We start from the raw sequence: 23,964 nt of genomic DNA, 5'->3' as shown, positions 1-23,964 counted from the left end.
TGCCTGGCCGGGGCCAGCTAGCTCCAGCTCCCGGGGCTGTTTAATTACGGTGTAAACGTTGCAGCTCGAGCTCTGGGACGCTCCCACCTGGCAGGGCCCTAGAGTGCAGGCTGCAGCCCGAGCCTGAATGTCTACACCCCAGTGAAACAGCGCCTGAGCCAGGGCCAGGCCCGGCTTGTCTAACTGCAGTGTAGACATAGCCCTATTCCCCCATTAGCAACACTGACTCCCCTTGCCACCCCCCTCACCTGGGCAGCAGCTCTGCCCTCAGACAGCATGACCTCAGCGCTCACGCGCTGCAGGCTGCCGCCGGTGTTTCCCGCCCAGCGGACTGAAGCGGCCCGTGCGAAGGGGCCGGATGGTGGCGCTCAGCGCCGCGTACGTGCGGCCGGCTACGAGCCGGGCTCGCTCTCGCTAAACGCTCGAGTCTAGGCTCGTGCAGTGCAGCTGCGCTTCGACGACCTGGCAAAAGGCAGGGCAGGGAGGGAGATGGGAGAGGTTGTCACCTAATGGAGGACGGCAGAAAGCAACCGCTTTTCAGTCAGACACGCACCAGCCCCGCCCTTTCGCTCCCGGGGAGCGAGGAACGCTCCCTCCTGCCCCGCAGGGCGCCGCCTCAGCCCCGCCTGGTGTGAGAGACCCGCTCTTCTCCCGCCTCCCGCCAGAACAGCTCTGCTCCGCCGCAGCGCTCTGCCGCGGCAGCGGCTCCCGCTGAAAACACAGGCAGGGCAACACTGCAAGAACTAGCGGCATGTGCGCAACACGCCAGCCCCACTCGTAATCCCAGCAGCAACATTTAATGTGGTCCCCGACCACTGCCCTGTCCTCCCCTCCGAGAGCTGCCCCTAGAGAAGCGTTAGGTGCCTCCGCTCATGGCTGTGTAGAACGTGTCTTCCTCAGCCACATAGAAAGACTTCCTGCTGGTAAAGGTGATAAGGATGCACGTGTCTCCCCCTCCCCTTACCCTCCAGCATGCGTTTAGTGCTATCAGAGTCTTCAGCATTTTATTACCACACCAAACTGTACCGTTGTGAGCAGTGATGCAAAGTGCCCCTCTTCTGCCAGGGAGCCCAGCTTTGACAGTATTAGTTTCCCCTCTCTGCTTATATCACCCTTTCACCTACAGTTGTAGTATTTCCTTGCATTAAATAAGTTGCAGGTACAAGGGGCTTTTTATTATTTTCTTTAGAAGCTTTTATCAAGAAGCTAACCATAGAATAAGCACAGTAGTTCAACAAGTCCCTCCTATGACAAATCAGCAAGGTGTAAGTGACAACATTTAACTTCTAATACCACAGAATAGTCTTCAGACAATGATCAGCAAATTCTACACCTTACATTAAAATAAGTATCTTCCAGTTTATTGCGTGATTTACTTGCCCTCAGCATAAAATAAAAGTTCTCTTGATTTGCAATAAGATTTTAATATTGAGGAAAACAAAAGTTTAGTTAGTGGTAAAACACCACACTAGTAATATTTTACAGAATGGAGCAAAACCTGACGGCAATTACAATTTCAAACATATATACTGTAGTTATTCTACAACTGGAAAGTTGCTGAAGTCTGCGACATTCCACTGTAAATATAGGTGTTATTAAAAATTACAAATTGTCCTGTAATTACTTTGACAACCTCTTGAGCAGCAGCACCTATTAAAAGGAGGAAGAAATAAGAATGAAGTTAGCAGGTAATTTTTTTTTTTTTAATTAAGAAAACAACAGTATCTGGGCCAGATTGACAAACTGAGTTTAAATGCTTTCCTGAATCAGGGCCAAAAGTGATTTGGTATTTGTTTTTCAATTCAATTTTATCATGTGAAGCAGTGAAATGTACAAACTTGACTTTTCTGAATTAATGTAAGAGAAGTGTCTACATCCACAAACTGATTTTTCCCCCTAATAAATCATTTTTCTAAAACACAAAAAAACCCCAACCACTGCCTCCCCTCTCATTGAAAAATCCCTTTTCCTTTTAAGAGAGATTACACAGTCCAGAGTCTGACAACTGGAAAATTCAGATAGAAAAATTAGCCACTAATTAGCTTCTCTGCAATATTTTATTTCTTTTTAATTGTTGAATGAACTCTTAAATTTTATTTTATTGCTACAACCCCTTTTTTATACCTCTATAAAAATACTGTGCTCACATTTTCTTTGCAATTATAAACTCTTAAGAACCTGAACCTTGTCTTCATACGTTTTTCTAAAGTACCAGGCAACATAATTTTCTTTAACCTTTTAAAAAATTCAAAGTTGTTTATATAATATTAACACTTGAGTAACTGGTACTGTAGGAAGACAAACAGCAAAAACACTTAAGATTTCAATAATACTTCTCTTATGCACATTTTAAAATGATTTACACATCTTGGTTATAAATATTTATTGCAGGCTGAAATAAGGCAAAGTCAAAAGCCACATTGATAAGTGTTGGCTAGGTAGGGATTTACAAAGTTTGTAGAGTTAGAAATGTCTTAACTGAAATTAGAACTAAATTAAAATTAGTCATATTTTACCATTGTTTCTGTTTGGACTTTTAATTTCAGTAGTCATACATCCAAGTTATAGGTTTTATTTTAAACTAGAGTAACAAAAGCACAAGTAGTATAATTGGCCTAATAAGGCCATTTTGTCGTTTTCCATTATTTCTTTTATTCCAATCTGATCACTTTCTGGTCAACTTTTCCATATAGCATACAACTTTAAAATGTTGCATCACTAATGCCATCTTTGTCTGCTGCCCATAATTATTCCCTTTGCTCCAAATATACTGAAAAGGAATTCCATTAAAATAATAAAAAATTGTTTAAAAAATAGCTCAGTTGATGGTTCTAAATGGACCTGTGAAAATAAAGTGGCATCTTACCTCCTAAGTACGCAGCAATAGTATGTGGCTCAGCAGCTCCATAGCGACAACTAGATACAAAAAGTAAAATAATTTGCATTTTTAGGGCAGTTTAAATAAAATAGGGAAAGTGACATTCTTATCATACAATACTTACAATTCATGAACATAATCATCCTTCACTGTTACAGACAGCCCATATTCCTGAAGAAAACCACTGAGGCAAGATTTCAATTTTCCAATATCATCTTCTACTTGGTAGTTACACACACCTAGGACATAAAGTATGAGCCATTTCTTCTCATTGGACTTTAATATGCCAAAGTAAATGGGTTCAATACTTTTTTTTAAATTGTGCTATTACCTTGCTTGTTATTGCAGTCATTAAATTTTTATTCAAGTAACATGCATTTGTATTTAATTAGAGCTCTAATACTGAACAATGCTAAATCATCATGTAATTTAACTATAATTTTTACAAGCAATTAGAACAATTATTGATACCAATCTGTATTGCGTTCATCTTAAGTCACTTTGTAATATTTGCACAATAAATATACTCAAATTCAATTGAAATATTTGCTAAATCATGTTTTATAGTTCATATGTACTACGGCATCATAAATTAGATTGTTTTATTTCCTAGAGTAACAGATATATTTAAAACTATAGTATTAACCTACCTGGGTATCTACCATGCTGTTTATAAAATCTATCCACAGCTCGTAGCATTAAATATAGCACTATCTCACTGTCTGGATTATCCATGCTGGAAACTGAAAATGAAAAAAAACCCGCCACCCCAAAATACAGATTTTAAATTGGTTTAAAAATAAACTTGAAGACAAATGGAATGATAAAAATATTTCACATTTGCTTGAATGTAAAATACATTTTTTACTCTCTTTCTCCACAACACACCCATGAAAGACAACTGAGAAGTCTCCCCTTCAAGCTTTAGTGATGGACTGCTTAGATATGTAATTTCAAATCCCAATTATGAGTGACAAAACATACCAAATGTTACATACATATATTTTTATATAATCTCAGTTGTTTGGAGCTGTCCACATGTTCCTACTTAAACTCCACTAATACCAACAATTGCTTGGCTGTGATATTTACCTCAAGTCATAATTTGAGTTTCATAATTAGGCGTGGCAGAACTTGATAATTTTTTTTTTTTTTTTGTAATAGTGATGGATAATCAGTCTATTCTTAAGCATTTTTAAATATTTGTTGCTTCACAGGAAATTATGGGGAAGGGCCTGTCAGACAATTATTTAATGACAGTAGACACAGATTCAAAAAGCTAAAGCTTTATAACCATTAAAACATAAATTATCAACATCACATTCAAATACTCAACGTAAATATCCTTAAATCAAATTCTGACTTCTCCAGATTTTTCTTACCTGCTTATCTGCAAATTTTGATTTGTAAAATCAATGAAACTATTTTTTTTTGTTGATTTTCATTGATGAAATCAATGTTTACCAATAAAAATCTAATCTTTTCAAGCTTATTTATAATGCATATTAACAGAAGAAATCCTAGACACTTTTTGTGTAGGAAACACTAAGGGCAATGATTATATAATTATGGCCCTACCAAATTCAGACGTGAAAAATGTGTGATAGACCGTGAAATCTGGTCTCCCCTGTGAATTTTGGCTATTATGGTAGGGGTCCTGGTATTGTCATCCTTACTTCTGTGCTGCCTTCAGGAGCTGGGTAGCTGAATGATAGGCCTGGAGCCAGGGAAGGCCAGAGCTGAGGGCACCCCAACAGGGGGCTCTTTCTATGTGCCAAGCTCCAGCTGCTAGTCCCAGCCAGACTGGGGAGAGATGGGACTTCCTCTTCCCCTGCACCTGGTCAGACCCACCTCTGGAAACCTCCCCCAGCTGCAGGAAGCTCTGCGGCTGTTGGCTGGGAGCCCAGTTCTGAAGGCAGCACTACTGCCAGCAGCAGCACAGAAGGATGGCAATACCACAATCCCCTACAATAGCCTCGTGATTCCCCCACGACCACTTTTTGGGTCGGGATCCCCATGGTTACAATTGAAATTTCAGTTTTTAATATCTGAAACCATGAAATTTAAGATTTTAAAAATCTTATGACTGTGAAATTTACCAAAATGGACTGTGAATTTGGTACAGTCCTATATATAATAAATGGTAGCCTCCTTAAGCCAGTTCAATATGGATTGTCCCTACATCATTTTTTGTGCCTTTTTAAATGTAAAATTAAACAAGTTCCTGAATTATTATACACTATGTAATATGAACGAATTCAAGGAGCTTTTACTTATTTATTTACTTTGTGAATGCTAAACGAACAACAAAAAAATTATTTTGGCCAAAACATTATGACAAGACTGAAAAGACATTAAGTTTTTATAAATTATACTGTTTCCCTTTTAGTATTTACCTTGGAATTTGGAGTTATGTATGTTTGAAAAGTTTGTAGCAGTTATGTTCCTAATTTTTATTAAATGATACTTTTCCATATAATTTATTTACAAAATATGATAACTGTCAGTGGCTCAAAAAGATAACTATCTTTCTAGCTCCTGTCACAAATAATTTAAGTCAGACAGCAGAGAATATAATGTAAAGAAGACACCATCACCTTGATGCGGATGAATGTTTTAGTTATATGGCTACTGAAGAGAAAATATCTGCTAGGGAAAACCACCACACACATTAAATTCAGTAGCTCATCTTTGAGCTTTTAAAACAAAATTGTCTTACTTTACTTTTAAAATAATGCTTTGAATATCTACAATGTGTATTTTCTTTACATTTTCAATTTAAGGATACTTTCATGATAAAAGAATGAGGTTAAAAGACAACTATGAATAAGTAAAAAAAAGTCCTTACTAATTTCATCTTTATTAAAGGTATTTAAACCATACTCTTCAGACAGGGATCTACACCGCACTACACGAAGAAATGCCGAGTTGCTGCCTGAACAAAGAACAGAGAAAAGAATTATTAGAGCACTGGTTGCAGGAATGCAATATTTTCTTTACGCATTTCAGGATTTACTTACTGTTAAACACTATAGAGTAAGCCTATCACCAATTGATTTCATTTTAAGTTTTTATTCTATTTCTTCAGTGGTGCAATGTAATAAAAATTTTTAGATAAGTAATTTTACTTTATAGGTCTATGAAGGCAAGCGATTTTATTAAGATGTTTTATATTTGTATACTTCAAAATTGCAGTCATGTTGCCTATTGCACTAAGACAATGATTCTCAATACATGTGGCATCAGATTCGAGAGAATGACGCCCCATCCTCCTCCTCTTTTATGATCTTCTGTTGGACCACAGGCATCAGCCCCACATTTTCTTCCTACAGCATCTCAAAAGCTGTTTGTTCTCTTTTCTTCTTTTCCCTAAGTTGCATTAAATAGTACTGCCTACCCTCTCTGTGGCAATAGACAAGTCTACAGGGAGCAGCATTCTAAAAATCACTTACTGGGGATAGGCAAGAGTGAATCTGTAGTGGTAATGGCAGAAAGGAGAAGAAAAACTAGACAAATATGGAAGAACGTATGGAAGAAACAAAAAAACCAAAAACCCTATATACATGCCACAACTACAGCACTTCAAGTACAACAAATACTTGTTTCAAATGGCTGCTTTTTTTCTTGGGATATTCTGTAGTATTTATTAATACATAAGGGTAAAACAAACTTTGCCCAAACAAACAGTAGCTCCCATCCAAAATCATTGGTAATTAATTTTAATTGTATTTTATTTTTGTGGGCATAAAACACTCAGGGTTCTGCCTATAACTTTCCATGCACCTTATTTTGACAGGTGCTAAGCACTGAACTCAGCAGATGCATATGTCCATTACTTCTCAGGAAGAGGCACAATACAATACAATACAAAAGATATTCAAATACTGAGCTAGATATTAAGATAGCTACATTATGACTAATTTCAAGACTTTCTGAAAACGTGTGTGTGCTGTAAGACAAGAATAATGTAATGCAAAATCCAAAGATACTTACAAAGCAATTTTAACTCTTTCTGAGAAATTGACTCTGGAGTCTGCAAAGGAACAAGAATATGTTTGTTCCTGCACAAGATAATGGTTAGAAGATTCACATTTTCAAAATTATTCTGAAATAGGTAACACTTGATCTAACATCCAAAGAAAAAAATTTATTATATGTTAAAGTGTCCCTTTCACTTAACATTCTAAATAGTCACAGGAAAATACAAACAATGTAGAAATAAATACACTGTATGTGCACTGAAATCATATTAGAACTTTTAAGACTCTCCAGGAGAAAGAGAAAATAAAGAGCTGACTTAACTACCTCAGTTTTCCTCCTTTCCTTCATTCTTTATGGACTATATGGAAAATTATGGTCCTTTTGAAAAAAAATTAAATTATGTTATAACCTAAGTACCTTGCCTATTGACTGTAACAATTTAGCAGCATGGTTACCCACAGCAGCAGCATCTTTCTTTGCTTTTTCACGGTATCTGTGAAGGGTAAGAAATAGTTAATAGTTTAAATTGTAGTTAAAAAGCTACAGTTTTATTTTAAGAGCCTGAAATTGAACACCACTTTTATAATCCTTCTTATCCTATCTGTTATAAACAGCACATTTTTTAGACACCAGCAACATGAATAAAGTTGGAAGATCAGCTACCTCAACAGTAGAAGAGCCAGTGATAACAATCATGACTGTTTTGCTATAGCTCTAAGATACTTGCAGCTTAATAGCTCAGTGCACTGGAATGTCTTTGCCATTAGCAAGCATAAAAGGAATATTATTGTGGAAGGCTAAGGGCGAAAAATATTAACTTCCTTGAGAGGACCAGCACTAAAGAAAACTGAGCCAAATAGTCCATTTTATTTGTATAGTGTAATTTTTAATGTTGTATTTTATGGTATTTTAACTGTACTGTATTAATTCTTTGGGCAGCACCCCAAGCACCTCAGCAGCATGACATTCTATGAAGTTCCAAGTGCAGTATCTTAAACAATAAGAGAACCCAGGAAGACCCATTACATCTGGCCACAGCACTCTTACTGAAGGGATATCAGGACTCATAAAAAACATCCTCAAATCACGCGGCACACAAAGGGCTAGTTTCCTCCAAGACACAACTGACTTCCTCAAGGAACTCCATCACCTCTCCCAGAACACCATTCTTGCCACCACAGATGTCACCACACTATACACAACCCTCACCACAATGGCATCAGTGCCCACCTCAAATACTTACAAGATAATGAACAATGCTAAAAAATCCACCCCAAATATATCAATCTGATCCATTTCATCTTCCCTCACAAATTTACATTTAACAACAAACACTTTGTCCACATAATGGAAACAGCCTTAAGTACCAGGACAGCTCCCTAATGTACCAACCTTTTCATGGGCCACCTCAAGGAAGGATTTCTGGACAAATGCACCATGAAACCAATGATATACCTGAGACTCATTGATATTTTCATCCTCTGGATAGATGAGCTAAACTCCTTCACAGATTTCTACCACAACTTCAACAATCACTACCTACCCATCAAACTATCTGGAAAACCATGGCCACATCAACATCGACTTCCTGGACACCAAGACCAGCTTCAACAATGGAACCCTACAACTGAATATACACAAAAAAAGCCCCCAAACTGCGGATCACCACACTTCCACATAGCCAGCAACCACCCGACACACAAAGAAGTCTTTCATCTACAGCCAGGCACTCAGATACCCAAGAGAAAGTCTAGTACACATACCTAAAAACTTAAAACTGCCTTCACTGAGCAACAACATCCCACTCAAAAACCCAGAAGTACCTGCTTCAATACCCACTGACCACACAATCCTACTTATTACTTGCTATTCCACTCTAGAACCTATACAGGGTATCAAACAATTGATACTTTTATCAAACATGTACTAGATGGGGACCACATCCTGAAAAAATCTTTCCCAAATGTCTTCTTCTAGCATTTAAACAACCCCCAACCTCACCAAGCTCATCATCAATTATGTGGGTGAAACCAGACAATCACTTCTCTCTCAGATGAACTCTCACAGAAAAATGATAAAAGACCCTACAGCCCATGGGCAAAACACTTATTAAAAATGATCACTTTGTACCTGACTTCTCAATCCTTGTCCTCAAAGAAAACCTGCACAACACTTTCAAAAAACAAGCCTAGGAATTGAAATTCATAGCTCTGCTGAACATTACATGGCTCATTGTAACAATTTGTAACACACCCTACTGCCTGCTAATCCTTAATTGCCCACTTCATTTTAAAATGGTATCCTACCTACAGGATGTATGGAAACCCTTATGTTTAATAATCTGTCCCACCTTGTATTTAGCTCACTCTCTGGTTACTTTCTCCAAACCTGAGGAAGAGCTCTGTGAAGCCTGGAAGCTTGTCCTTTCTAGCTACAGAAGTTGTTCTAATAAAAGTTCTCCCCCACCTTGTATCTTCTCATATCTTAAATAGTTATTTTTAATATTTTTTCTGGAATGAATGGAACATTATGATAATGCTCCTTTTAAATATAAACTGAAGCATATCAAGGAATTATTTTTAATTTTATAAACAAGGTTTGTAAAACAACTTAGGCCATCAAGAACAGAGAAATAAAAATGTCTTTCATACCCATGCAATTCCATTAATTCACTTAATACTTTCCCGTGCTTTCATTTTTGCAGGATGATGCAACAGGTTCATTTTCTCTCTCCTTACAGGGAAGGACTCCCGTGGGGAAACACCCCCCACCCCACCCTGAGGAAACAGTTTTTACAGAACTCCACCCTACATTATATTTTAATACCATTTGTGACAGTTTGGGGGACATCTGCATTGAATTATGAATCCTATTTTGCTTTATGAATGCCATTTATGATTGCAACTGTCCTTGTGGATTAGTGCATCCATTTTGTAGCTGCAGCTATGTCCAGGAAGCTGTGACAAAGCAATCAAGGCCATCAACACTGAACAATGTTTTTCCCCCACTGTATTTTGAGCCTAAAAATTTCCCAGTGGAAGTGCAGCAGCAAGAAAGCTGACAGACTTTTAAAAGGAGACTGCTTAAAGCATGTGGTAGGTGGGTGATAAAGTGGAGAGGAATTCTACTGCCAGAAGTCTAGAAGCCAGGCCCAAAATTCACAATACACGGAGGACTCACAGGGGTCATGAAGTCACACTGAGGGGGAATGAAGTCAGAACTGTTTGCTGTATTCCTAAGAGCTGTAACTCTAGTGTTTTTTAAAGAGTAAGTGTCTGTAGTTAAGAACTTCCTTTGCTAAACCTGTATTTCCTTTGTTTACTACCATATTGTCCCTGAAAAGGTTACCTAGAAAACCAGAGCTTCCACAGTCAAGTGATCTTTGAGAGACTGCGTCTAAACAACTATGGGGTTCAGGAGTGCTAAGGCAATGGTTCTGGGGTCTAGAAAGCCAGACCGAAGGGTCCTATTGTCCAAAAAGAGGGTAAACATCTCATGTCTGACATTTCTGAGCTTTCTTAAGAGACCCAGAGCTAGGAACAATGGTCACTTCCCAGAACCCGAGGGCTAAGAGGCATGTGCGCTTCAGCAGCTGGATCCAATCAAAACAGACTGGGGTTCATCCAGAGAGTAGGGTGGGACCAGGTTGTACCATCAACTACGGTCTAATTTTTTAAAAGTGGCCTCTGAGAATCTGGCCCATCTTGTGAAGTCTAAATCAATACTCTCCATTACTATAATGTTTATTGTCTCTAAAGAAGAAGGTCAAATACTTACACATTTTGCAATTTGATAAATTTACCCGAATCTGCTATCATATCAGGAATAGTGCCCCGAACAGGTAAGTTTCCTTGCCCCTCTTTGGCTACAAATTCCTTTACAGCACGAGCTAAAATCCAGAAGGATGGCGTCTGTAAGTATAAACAATTTATTTTTCTTGCACACAGACACATTATGTGGAATAATATTCCTACACAAACAACTTACCCTCAGTCACTTTTTTACCTGCTGTGAGAGATTGATGCAACGATCATCTTTAAAAATGTCTTCAATACAGCTTGGAATCTGTAAATAAAAAATATACGTGTATTTATCCTAGTTTCTTGCTCAAGAATAGTCCCAAACAGTGATTATGCGGGCAATTCAATATCTAAATGATGTCAGACTTTCTATGCAAAAGTCATCTTTTCTAAACCTCCAAGAATTAATTTGTCCCATGGGCTACAAGTACACTGGGAGAAATTACCTCAACATCACATTTAGAAAAGTGTGAACTTCTAATTAACCCAAATAAATAATTACACACCAAATCTATCCTTAGTAACATGCTTGCAATTTCAGTGGGCCCTGGAGAGGATTTAAGACATAGAAATATTTGCCCCTAATGTTAGGAATTACATACACTTAGCAAGGACATCATTTCAGAAAAATTCCAGAGGAGGGAGATGTGTCAGCATACAGAATATTCCCAGTCCCAAATAGCAAAACAAATAAAAATTAGGCAATTATTGCTTTCCTAATGACTGTGTCCAAAGTCCGGGCGGGGGTGGGGGGGGGGGGAGGGGAGGAGGAGAAGGGACACAACTGCTCCCCTTATCCCATAGCAAATGATGCTCCTGGCATTGAATTATGTCCATGCTAAAATTGTTGGTCAAATAGGAGTTTTGTTCCATCAATGTTCCTTTAGTCCTTCACAAATCAGTATGTTAACTGGGGCCTAGACCAGATCTGCACTAACCTGAGGTTTGCTAATAAAAGCAAGCTGTACATGTCTTTAAGAAAAGCTTAACACATCAAGTACCCAAGACCACACAATAATGCTTCCCAAAACATATACAGTTTGCTATAAGAAATCCATAACCCTTTAAAAACTTTCTGTGAATCTGTTCATTTAGGTTAAGAAATAACTGGAAAGTTCTATGAAAATGAATATTTAAAATGTAATAAGATAATTATTAAAATTGAATGAAATAAATTTTACTCTTTTAGATACTCATGGAAGTACTGCATATTCATCATAAGTGACACTGTGGAAATGGTTTCCACACAGATTTTAAAGATAGCAGAACAATCTGACTTCACTAAGTATTTTTAATTAATTTAACTCCTCAGCAAGGAGAACTAGGCCTTTAACATTTGTTAAAGAGCTTAGCAGAATGAGCACATCTTTCTCAGACATAAACATCCAGTTTCCATTAAAAATAGTCTTGTGTTGTAGTAAGAAAAGTAAGGCTTACTTTTGGACATCATCAGGATCATTTTAAAAAAATTAGTGAATGTAGTGTTTATGAAAGTGAAGAACAGTTTAACAAGTGGCTCACATGAGGCAGTGTGTGGACAGGTGCTTTTTAAGTTTCCCAGTTCAACTTTGCCACTGTATCACAGCCCAACTGACCCTACTCTCTTGAGCACATACTGCTAGTCCTGCCAAGTTGTTCCAAAAGGTTTGTTGGGTTTATATTATAGAGAAAAAGAATAAGAGAAGGCTATCAAACTAAACTTTGACTGTAAATCCACTGGGGAATTTTTGTCCTACTAGTACATAAAGCATTCTAAAAAACCATGATACTCTTCAAATGCATTATGTTCATCATTTAAAAAACTTAATACACTCCTTTTACCTTAGTAACATTTAGTGCGGTGTTTACATTTTTTATAGCTTCTTCAAAGTTCTCTTCATCTTCTGGGATCCCATTTTCATTCTTTAAGATTCCTGTTTGAAAAGAAACAAATAATGGAAGCAATAATACCAACTCTTCCTCCCACATTACGCCTATGTCCCAGCAACACATCAGATTTTCTCTGGGAGCATCTGTGACATATCGCTGTTCTAGTTCTGTCATCATAAAACATATATACAATCACCATAGTAAGAGATGAAAATGGCTCTTTTCCCTCATCCATGTGTACAAATAATTTGATATGGTATTAAAAATACTTTGCGCTCATGATAAACTTTGAGATCTTAAGATGGAAGGTATGTTATGAACATTAACGAATTAAATGTCAGAACATGACTATGATGTAGGGGAAATGCTATCGCCACAATTTTACAGATAGGGAAGCTAAGGCATAGATGGAGCATGTGATTTGCTCATGGTTATATAGAAGTCAAAATCAAAGTTTAATAGAATCCAGAGATCATGAGTTTCTGTCTTCTGCTTTAATCAGTAGATTAATACATAAATAAGACCATCCTTCTCACGTACAACTGTTTCTTTACCATATACATATCAAAATACTTCTGATATTATCCGTAATATGACTTGCAGGTTATGAAACACTGAAGCACAATCATTTTACTTGGCAACACAAAATATAATTGAACGTATGTAACAGGAGATAAGTAAATGTTACAGGTTGAAAATAATGTTTAAGCAGTAATTTTACTACTGTTCACTACTGTTGAACAGAGTACTACTCTAGGATGCAGCAAAATCCAATTAGCATAGAACATTGCTCTATTCTATTAGGGTGCGAATCTTTATTTCAATGCACATAAATATTTCATGAATAACTTCCAGTGATGTAAATAGGTTTTAGATATAAAGAGAAAAAACAAATCAATTTGTTTGTACCAGGAACTAATTCTGTTCATACCAATTGGAAAGAACATGTCCTTATTTCTATAGTGATTTTAAAATGCTTTATTTACATTTCTTTTAAAAATACTCTGTGAATTTCACTGTTTATGAAGGGTGCTAGATTGACAGCCCTGAACAGTGAAGTCCTTGATCCAAAGACTAATTACAATATGGTCACTGGATATGTACACTTTCCCATGCTACTCCACCAATGTCTCTCTCCATAGAATCACCACATGTAGGGCTGAGAAAGTAATTCAATCTCAATGCTCATCTAATCATTGATCTTTCTGCTGATACTGTTAAAAAAGTGCTAACTTTGGGATTGATCTGCTTGTGTGTGCATAAGCACACACATGCATGAGAGATGTGAACACAACCATTTGAAAATGAAATAGGTACAAACTTATTTCACATCCGTCAATCTGCCAACAGATATTTTCAGGTGGGTTTCATACCAGTGACATAGCCTCTACTCCACTACTAAGACAAACCCAGTCCCCTACTTTAGCAAAATGTTAATGTTAAGCAAAGTTAGATATATTTTCCAAAGTCAGTGTGTGTCTTTTCTTTAAAGAACTGCAACAGAATAAAGGTGCTTGCCATTGCTTAGAAAAAGAAACAAGCATTAGCAGCTGACTTCATAAGAAACAGGATGCTAAGACCCACCTATGCAAGAAAGCTGTATAATGGAAGGGGATTTCCTACATATGCCACTATAGTAGCACGAATCTGCAGGAACATAACTTCAATTTCAAGCCACAGTGACAAGTTGTGTCTCATATAATGTCTTTTCATACCGGCAGAAATTCTCATAATGTATATTACCTTGTCTAATCAGTTCTCTGAAGGCTTCCCTTTCTTTGTAATTCCTAGGTATCTGCTCACTTTTCTAAATTGAAAATACAAATAAAAAATATATATAAATATTCAATCAAAATAACAATTCTCCTGTCACATGACTACCTTCTAGACACTCTTGTGTCAAAGTTAACACACATCTATTTGTGTTTCAGTAAATAATAAAGGAAACCGGGTAAAAATCAAACCAGACACTTTTCAGTAGTTACAAACTTTCACTCAGTGCCCAAAAATAAATCTTTGGACACTATTCAGTGTGGTACTTTTATCACCTGTCCAATTCTTTTTTGCTCTCAAGTGATCTAGTTTGGAGGCGGATATACTTTAATTAGAAGTCTGAATTAAAAAGACTGGAGGCTATGTTTGATTAATGCTAAGAAATCACCAACATACCTCCCTGTACCATTGTGCTAGAAACTTTGCTACAATCACAATCCATGGAGTGTGGCTGTGGTCCTGCAATGAACAAACAGAAAAAAATATGCACTGGAAAAAATTCTGAAAATAGTTAGAAATAGGTTATTCCTTTAAAAGTGGACAGCACTGTATGTTAGATCACCACGGTTTGAAAATCCTGTAATATTAAGGCACCACAGGAGAGTTAACAATATTTCTGATTTAACAACATTTCCTGGTTTTTGCCAGCAATGCCTGTAACATTATTTGAACAGGTTCTAGAATTCAATTAAATTTCAAATAAGTTTCTCATTTCAAATAACGCTTAAGAAGGGAGAACAAATAAATACTAATCGTCTATAAAAGTTATTATGTGCTAAATTTTGAACTCTTGCAAATAATCCAGAAAATAATTTGATGGTCAAAAATACATTATATAGTTTAAAATCTGTAAATCTGAGAATTGCACATCTAACTGTACTTCATGTGGATTTAATAATTTTAATTAAGTTTAGGCCCTCTTAGATCCAAAAGTCTGGTATTATTATTAGGGTAGAGACCAGATGTCCTACTTTTGATAGAGCTGCCCTATATTTCTAATCTCCTTTTACCTACCCTAAGCTACTACAGGAAAGCCAAAATGTCTCTCTTTTTGATATTGGAACTCCACTTGTTCTCTTAGGAAAGAAAGACTTCTGCTAAATCAGTGACAGAAGCTTGAAACTTGCACTTCCACAAATCACTATTTAGAATTTTCCTCCCCAATTTGCATCTTAAAATGCAGACCATTTCATGCACTTATGTTCTGTCAGTACTCATATATATACTATAAATATCAAATACTAAAGCAATTTTTATTCTTGCTGTATTTCTTGACTTTGTTCATGCACTGATGTAATAAACTCTGAAATCATGACAGAAGAAAACAGGAACCCTTTTTCTTTTTTAAACTAATTGGCATACCAGAACAATCTTCATACTGATCTCAAATCAGACTCTCCATATATGCTTGGATATATCAAGTGATTCAACATATAAATACTTAATGAAGAGAAAACATCCACAGATCTGGCTTCTGCATCAAACTGAGTTATCCAACTAATACTTGACCAAATTTGCAGAAAGCAATTTTTCAGAGTTCTGGCATGCCTAAAGCACCATGAGGGTAGAAACTTCAAGTAAATGAGTACCTGACCCCCTGCACTAAGGACAAAACCTTGTCTTAAGTTACCAAGTACTGCTGAAGAATGTGCAAGTCAGAGCTCTGTGTAAACTCAAAAGCTTGTCTCTTTCACCAACAGTTGGTTTAATAAGAGATATTACCTCACCCATCCTGTCTCTGCACATTATCAGTCAGTTGCCTTTATCTGACTGGAAAAAACATTTTCCATATGGATTATCTATTTGCTCTCCTAATTGCTATGGGGCTACTCATACAGTGATCCTATCCAAAGGATTTATTTTTTAATTTGTAGCTTTGGGATTTGCTGTTTGAACTGAGGGTTCCAGACAATCATCCTCAGAAACCCTTTTTACTTTCCTCCTTAATTGGGGATGGCCATGCTGCACGGAGATCAAAAAGTGGTGTAAAGCAGTGCTTTAAATTTCACTTCAAAACTCTCCTAATCTTGGTGCTGCCCTGTGAAGGCCATCCCATCAGCCCATAGGCTGCCCTAATTTATACTGGGTTTCAAAGACTACAGGGGACAAAGACACAGTCAAAGATTGGCATAGGTCAGGACATAACAGCCACACCTCTTTTTCCTCCTGCAGCCACAGAGGGGACAAATGATGCAAGAGACTTCATGCTGGTGCTGTGCCACCAGTTACCCTACTTTTATGGCCAGATTACACTAATCCCACCTAACATAAGAAAGGACGCATCCCAAAAACATGGCTTCATAATACTCACTATGTGAAGTGATGTCTACCGCAGCACAGACAAAGTTTGGTATTTTAACTCATGATTAGCCTTTGTGATAGCTAAACTCATTAAAGACATTACAGTCAAACTCTCTCTCTGTCTTTCAAAAAAAAGACCCTTTGGCTCCAATCCTGCAACTGTCTCTGCACAGGTAGGAGAGAACTATCTGCATGAAATTACTTTCAAGAATGGGGCTTATGCTTGTATGCATTTTAGAGCACAGAATGCAAGTCTCATGCCAACCTTTTTTTCCATATGATCCAAATCATAACACTGAATATGTTCCCTCAGCTCTGGAAATGGGTTGTCCAATCTCAGATCTTCTAATGCATTGTCTGGATGAGATTCTATCACTGCCAAAGAGTTACACAAGATAATTTAATTTGAAACATAAGCAAGATAGATTGTCTGTAGGTTACAACACAGTAAATATTCAGCTATATGAGACCCACTAACATAATTACTCATTAATGGGAGTAGTGCCTCATTGTAAATATATTCCAGTATAGCATTGGACAAAAGTTTCCCATTTTGCTGCATTATCAAGTTAATTACTTGTTGCATGCAATTTTCAGTAAGTCATGTCCACTGCTAGAATGATTTTCAGGGTGGAAATTCCAACTGCAAATGCCAAGGATTAACTAACACTAAATACTTTACAAGATAAAAATGAAATAGTTCTTTAAGCATACAACTGTCCTCTACATGGACACCACAACTAAAACTTCTATAAAAGAGCTTTCAAATCCACCTTAAAATCCATCTAAGTCTAATTTCTAAAGAAATCTCTTACCTGAATGTTCCTTAATAATGATTCTCATATAGCCAACTAGTCCATAAGTCCTACAGACTAACAGAGGGATGTTAGAATTCCAGAGAATTTCAGCTAAACGCACCAATGTACTGAAAATGAAAATAAAGTGATTCTTATAATGTTCAAGAGTTGATCAGGTGTACAATAATTTTAAAGAGACAAACACTGTTTTCAACATAAGAGGTATTCAAAGCTAAAAATATAACGAACAAAATAATGCCATAAATGTGTATGAAATAACAGAAGAGATTTTAAACACTATACCAAAAAGATATTACCAGATAATTTATAGCCATTGGCTCATTAGCATTAAACTGATTTCTATGGTTCTAAACTTTTAAAAGGTCAGTTAAAAAAAAAGATCTTAGGCAAATAAAACAACAACTGGAAAGAGATTAGTTGGATCTTTAAATTATAAAGTGAAACTCCTAATAGACAGTCCTGATGGAGCCACATGGAATTCTTCTTACTAAAGTAATGTGTGGCAATACAATTATGTATACAGTTAGAAAAGAGGGAGGTGGATGGGTGATAGAGAGACCTCCACGAAGACTTGAAAATTGCAGATCCCATTTCCTACAAGGCCTCAAATTAGATGACAAAACTGCCATGGTTGTGATGGATTAGGAAGAATTCCCTCACTAGAGGAAAGTACTCAACATTTAAGTGGTTTTGGTGACAGTGCCTAACAATGAATCAAGACAAGAATTTAAAAAATTGGTGCATTAACATACAAAAGGTATAATGACAATTATCACCATAAAGCTCTCCAGTCTATAAATGTTGCATATGACAGCAAAAAAGAAATGTTGCTTCACATAAATTGTATTTTCCCCACAATAAGGCTGCAAACAAAATTGTAGTCGTAAGAAGACTGAAAAAACACGAACAGGACTCTACCTTTCTGGTAATTGGGTTGCAACCACTAAGTTAAACCGACAGAAAAATGAAGGATCATTGTCTAGAAGTTTTTCTGGACTCTAAAATGTACAAAAAAATTCATATATTGGAACATTAATTTTACTTTATTTTAGAAAGACATAAGTATACCAAAGTTAAAGTGAACATGTGTGTTCAACACTGGATTTGGATTCAAAATGCTAGATGTGGCTTCTGAATCTTTATCATCATTAATTACAAATGTTATTTAAGCATATACATAAATAGACTTGACCCACATAATTTGAGATCTTATTTCCAGATCTGTATTACCATAATTACCATTTACACTGCAATTATAGATACAGATACATTTGTAACTCATGATTTAATTTTGTCATACTTTGCCATGCAATTAAACATCAGAATGTAGCAACAATTCAAGGATACAAACCTCTTCCACAAAATTTCCTGAAACATCATTATTTAATTCTTGTAAGAGCTCTGTGGCACTTTGGGCTCGGTTCTGTTTTAAAACAATTAAAAATACATGTCTGTTTAAACAAACAAGTTGATTTTATGTTTTACAAACCTTACCAATAGTACACAAGCTGTATTACAAATAAGTACATTATGGAATATCTTTATAGTTCATCTATTTCAAATATTACATAAAGAGCGATTTCAAGATGAATGTAATAGCAAGGATTTTGTTTGAGCCAGGCTGTGCTTTACTTTCAAAAATACCAGTCTAAAAATGGAAAAAATGTAATAACTGGCTTATTTCTAATTTTAAAAATCACTGCAATGGAAGCTCTGTAAACTCCCGTGGCAACTTCCTTAAGGACTATCAAATTAAAAGCTAAGCAAGCTCTAATGAAAATCAGAGCAGTGACAGTGATGGCAAGAAGGTACTGACGTAAGAGAGCTACTCAATGTGAGAACGAACCAGTAAATGATGAGGGCAAACGATTGGGTAGGGAGACTACACAGGGGAAGATAAGCAACAGCAGCTACTACCAGATTGGTGAAGATAATCCCCTCATAAGACCCATTTTTGGTCTTAACCAATATCCAAGAATGTTACTTATTTCACTTACTGCACATGTAAAATAACTTTAAAGAGTAGGCACAAATCAACCTAAAGCTAGAAAATTTAAGTCAATGTTCTTTTAGATAATGTAGGATTTTTTCCCTTTTTTAATCTTTTGTAAAGAAGGGCTTTACAAAATCTGTTCCAACTAGAAGCAATAGGATGAACAGGGACAGAATACTTCAGAAAACCCTGAAAATTTTTAAATAAAACTGCCCCTTCTCCCTCTCCACTCAGACTCTTATTGATTTCTCAAAGTTAAAAAAAAGAAGTACGACCCAGTATGTGTCTCCATCCCTCATGACATTTTAGCACAAATTTTTCTACACTCTCACTGACATTGAGACATCTTCCGTTCTCCAGCTGCAACTCCTTTCTCTGCTCCAGTGACCTCATTCCATCTCTTAACCTTCCTAGTCCCCTCAATCTCTCATTTTCAATTGGTTTATTCCCCTCCCAACGTAGCCCTGGTCTTCCTCATCTTAAAAATTCACCTCGGGCCCGGAATCCTGTTCAGAATATCATCACATTCTCTTCTCCCATCTCAAACAATTGTCTACAACCATCATCTTCAGTTTCTCTCATTAAGTTCCATTCCACATCCTATTCAGTCTGGTTTCCACCCTCTATATTCTACTGAAAACAGCTCTAACCAAGGTTTTTAATGATATCTTGCTAAACATAACTCAGGTCTAGTGCTCCTTTCCCACAGACTTCTTGAGTCCCTTTGACACACTCAACCATACCCTCCTCTTGGAATCTTATCCTCTCCTGGTTGTTTTACTACCTCTTATTGTATTTTCAGTGGGCCGTCCTTATTCCCCTCTCCCCTACTTCAGTTTTTGGTGTGCATCTCCCATGGCTCTATCCTTACCCTCCTTTTATCTTTTTGTACTTGATATTTCTTATTGAGGACAAATCTACCCATCCCCTCTGGACTTGTCTTCCTCCATCAAGTTTAAGTCACAGCCTGTCTTTTCAACATATCCTTGTAGGCATCCAGCCACCAATTTAAACTCAATATGGCCAAAACTGGGCTTTTGTTCCCACTCATCTCCTGGAGCTCTGTTCTCCTCACTCTCTACTATAGAAGAAAGGAAGTTTTTATCTATGTATATCAAACTTTCATTTTATATATAATCATTCTCTCAATATACTTACAAATCATGTTTACTATTGATTTACCTGGCCAATATTGCTTCTTTGTAGAAAGAAACTGAGAAAAGAAAAAGTAGAAATCGACATTAATAGAATCTTTCACAAAACTAAAGCTTTTCAACTTCCTTACAGTGCATAACACATTATATAGCTTCATACAGGACAAAATAAGTCCTTTAATAGCTCTTTCCCTCACATATAAATTGTATTACATCTTTCACATGACTTCTTTGAAACCAGTCTTTTTTAATCTTGTAAAGTCAGATTTTTAAAGAAGCCTCCTCTCAGTCCCTAGGGCCTCACAATCTGCAAACTCTGTAGCACATGCAGAATTTCAATCTCCCAGTGAGGAACTCATTGCAGGTGAATTTTCATCCTGCTAAATAATTAAGGCCCCAGTTCTGCTAAGTTCTCCATACAGAGGGATTACTATGTTCACAGAACCCCTTTTAAAGTCAACTGAGCTTCCTATGGGCACAAGAGTCTGCCTGCATCTTGCAGGACCAGGGCTAAGTTATTACCATTTAATATATACACAGAGTCCATGGAAGTTGCATTTTGATTTAAATTTACATATATATTGTTTTATTTATGCAAGGGTTTCTATTCTTTCCTAACTACATGCATTTTTCAGGAGTTACGGAAGCATACTGAAGGAACAGCACTCTGCTTCCTTCCTCAGACCTGAAGAACTCCATGTAGCTTTAAAGCTTGTACCTTCTATCAACAGAGGCCGGTCCAATAAAAGATATCTCACCTACCTTGTCTCTCTAAATAAAAATAATAAATTTTGACAACAAAATAGTTTAAAAGCTATGAAATTATATTTAAATATATATAAAAAAGTTAGGGGAACCTTAAGTCACAGTAGGAGAGCAAGACTTTCACTACGCTTCCTTAGTTGTTTGGGGTTTTTTGTTTGTTTTGTTTTGTTTAAAAATATGGTCTTTTTAACTATTAACAAAAAGTACATTTCACAACTATCCCAAAACCCACCCCCTAAAAACAAAACAACCAGTTTGTTTTTAGTACAACTTCAACAGTTATTTTTAAACAGCACATAGTAAAGCTATTTAAACTTATCACTGCTGAATTTGTGTAGAAAACTAATGGTAAACCTACTTATTTCCAACATCTTCTCCAGTGACTTGATTCCCATCAACAATCGTAAACGAGCCAATACCTAGAAAATAATACAGTATGAATAATTAAGAGAGTATTTCTAAACTGAAATTCTTATTAAAATTTAGGATTGAAATGTATTTACCTGGTAGGACTAAATTTTTGAGTATTTCAGTTCCTGTGGCTGTTGCATTTATCACACAAACATGAGCAGCTTCTAAAGCTTCTTGTCCATGATCACCCCACAGCCTACAAAACAAGAAATACAGAAGCATTCAAAGGAAAAAGTAACTTGTGATAGCAAGTACAATCTGAATGGCAGCGGGTATCTGACATAACAGTCCATGTGCTTTAGCATGCCATTTCTCTGTACACTGTTAAACAGTAAGCCTCAAAACTTCATTTACACTGAAACAGATCATCATGGCTGAAATCCTGGCCCAACTGAAGCTGGGAGTTTTGTCACTGACTTCATCAAGGCCAGAATTTTACCCTTGGTCCCTTCAGACATGGGAAGACAAACGTCTATGGAGAAAACAGAGCAAAAGATTCCAAATGGTCAAGCAACAGTGAAAACCATTCATATTGTCTGTCCTGTGATACTTAAAAATAAGCTCATGAACAAGTGTTTTCACACAGTGGTTCACAGACCTGCACCTGTCTCACTGTTGAAAATTTTTGACTTCAAGATACAACACATTCTGTATGATAACCCAGTAGATTTTTTTTAACTGTTTCCAGAGGATTATTTGACCAGTTTAATACCAAATTACCTTATACACCTCCACTAGATATTTGTTTTAAAGACAAATTCTACCCTATATGGTTGCAGAAAATATTTCCAAACATGAACCAAAAATGAACCAATGCAGTTTTCTGTAGACCTACAACTCCAACATTGATGCTGTTATTCAGAGTAAAAAAAAAAGTATGGATTTTCATTGCTGCTATTAGAAACTGTGCAGTGACTCTCTCAAGAACCAAGTCATTTTCACTCCACTACAAGTTTATTAAGCTCTGAGGATAAGGAGACACTGGAGCTACTGACTGGAGAGTCAGACGCAAAAATGGAACTTGGGGGGAGTAGTAAAGTAGCTTCATTTTGTAAGTGATGTGACAAGTAAATAAATAAATACATTCTCCCCCATTTGCAGCCTTAACAGTGTTTTTTTAAAAAAAACCAAAATATTAACCACGGTTGTATTCCCACACACTTTATAATACCGACTTAACTGCTGACATACAATGGATTTTTAAAAGAACCCAGTTATGGAAGTATGAATTATGATCATCTCCAAGGAGTTCGCAACTGAGCATTTTGGATTATAGAAGTAAACGAAACACTCTGATCAGAGCTGGTTGAAAACTGCCTCCCCTCTGCCCCCCAGTGGAAATCTTTGATTTTCTAACAAAACAGCTGAGTGCCAAAACAGGTCAGTCTTCCAGGGCTTGTTTTCCCCCCTAAAATCCCTTTTCTGCACGAAGCGGGCGTTTCTCACAGACATTTACACCCTCAACGCCCCCGTTGTTCCGGATAACGTGTGACCGGCTCCCTCCCGAGTGTTACCACCCCCTGCCACAGAAAGCAGCCGGGCTCCGAGCTGCCCGCACACCGCAGCGCACCGGGAAGCGCTCAGGGACGCTCCGGACACAGGGAAGCAGCCGAGGGCCAGATGCCACAGAAAGCGGAGACCCCGGCCAGCGAGGGCAAGCCCCGCGGGGACGGTGACCAGTCACGCAAAGCCGTGAGGCGCACACGGGCCCGGCGCTGCGGGGGGAAGGCAGCGGGCGGCAGCGGGCCCCACAGCCTGGTACCGCGAGGCCGGCCCCCCGGGAGAAGGGGGAGGGGCGCTAGGCCCTCCCGGCAGCCCCACCCCGCCCTAGGCCAACCCAGCTTCTTGAGAGGCGGCCGGAAGCCTCCGCCGCTACCTGAGCTGCCGGTCGTATTTCTGCTCCTTCAGGCTGAGTCCGGCCTGCTGCGCCATAGTGCCGAGCTCCGCCGGGCCGGAGCCGGGACGCGGCCGGACTACAGCAGACAGACACCCAGACGAGTCCGCGCGTTGCCCACGCTGTCACTGAGCATGCGCCAGCAGCGGGGGGAGGGGGGCGTGCTCAGCGATTCCTGGGGCAGGCGCCGCAGCCCTCCCTGAGCCACCGGCATGTAGTGGCAGATGGGCGGAGTCTGTGCACTGGCAGCGCGTGCGCGTGCCCCAGACTCCACCAGTCCAGAGCCTGGGGAATAAAGCCGCGCGGGTGAGGCGAGGACAGAGCTGG

At 37.9% G+C, this 23,964-nt stretch overlaps 1 protein-coding gene across 1 annotated transcript; it reads right to left on the bottom strand.

The window, feature by feature from the left end:
- Window positions 1-723: 723 nt before the first annotated feature.
- On the bottom strand, window positions 724-23,775 carry NAE1 (NEDD8 activating enzyme E1 subunit 1). The gene is made up of 20 exons (XM_067540096.1): window positions 23,620-23,775; window positions 21,836-21,939; window positions 21,691-21,751; window positions 20,596-20,626; window positions 18,772-18,843; window positions 18,339-18,418; window positions 17,418-17,527; window positions 16,868-16,977; window positions 14,698-14,760; window positions 14,272-14,335; window positions 12,481-12,572; window positions 10,865-10,924; window positions 10,637-10,770; window positions 7,277-7,352; window positions 6,872-6,911; window positions 5,727-5,813; window positions 3,529-3,621; window positions 3,003-3,117; window positions 2,867-2,916; window positions 724-1,650 (listed from the first exon to the last, which is right to left on the bottom strand). Exons 1-20 carry the CDS (start codon window positions 23,673-23,675, stop codon window positions 1,541-1,543), a joined length of 1,608 nt encoding a protein of 535 aa, XP_067396197.1. The 5' UTR covers window positions 23,676-23,775; the 3' UTR covers window positions 724-1,540.
- Between the last annotated feature and the right edge of the window lie 189 nt (window positions 23,776-23,964).

This window comes from Emydura macquarii, unplaced genomic scaffold, assembly GCF_026122565.2.
Source record: "Emydura macquarii macquarii isolate MOO-44397 ecotype Brisbane River unplaced genomic scaffold, CSIRO-AGI_Emac_v2 contig_561, whole genome shotgun sequence".
NCBI classification, from domain to species: Eukaryota; Metazoa; Chordata; order Testudines; family Chelidae; genus Emydura; species Emydura macquarii.
This window is presented reverse-complemented; position numbering and strand designations above follow the sequence as displayed.

Excerpts from the sequence above, each read along its gene's own strand:
- NAE1 (XM_067540096.1), bottom strand. The coding sequence starts at position 23,675 with ATGGCGCAGCAGGCCGGACTCAGCCTGAAGGAGCAGAAATACGACCGG. Across the intron at positions 14,761-16,867 it reads TGGATCATATGGAAAAAAAG|GACCACAGCCACACTCCATG; the intron begins GTTGGCATGAGA and ends TGTTCATTGCAG. Across the intron at positions 3,118-3,528 it reads ACAGCATGGTAGATACCCAG|GTGTGTGTAACTACCAAGTA; the intron begins GTAGGTTAATAC and ends TTTATGTCCTAG.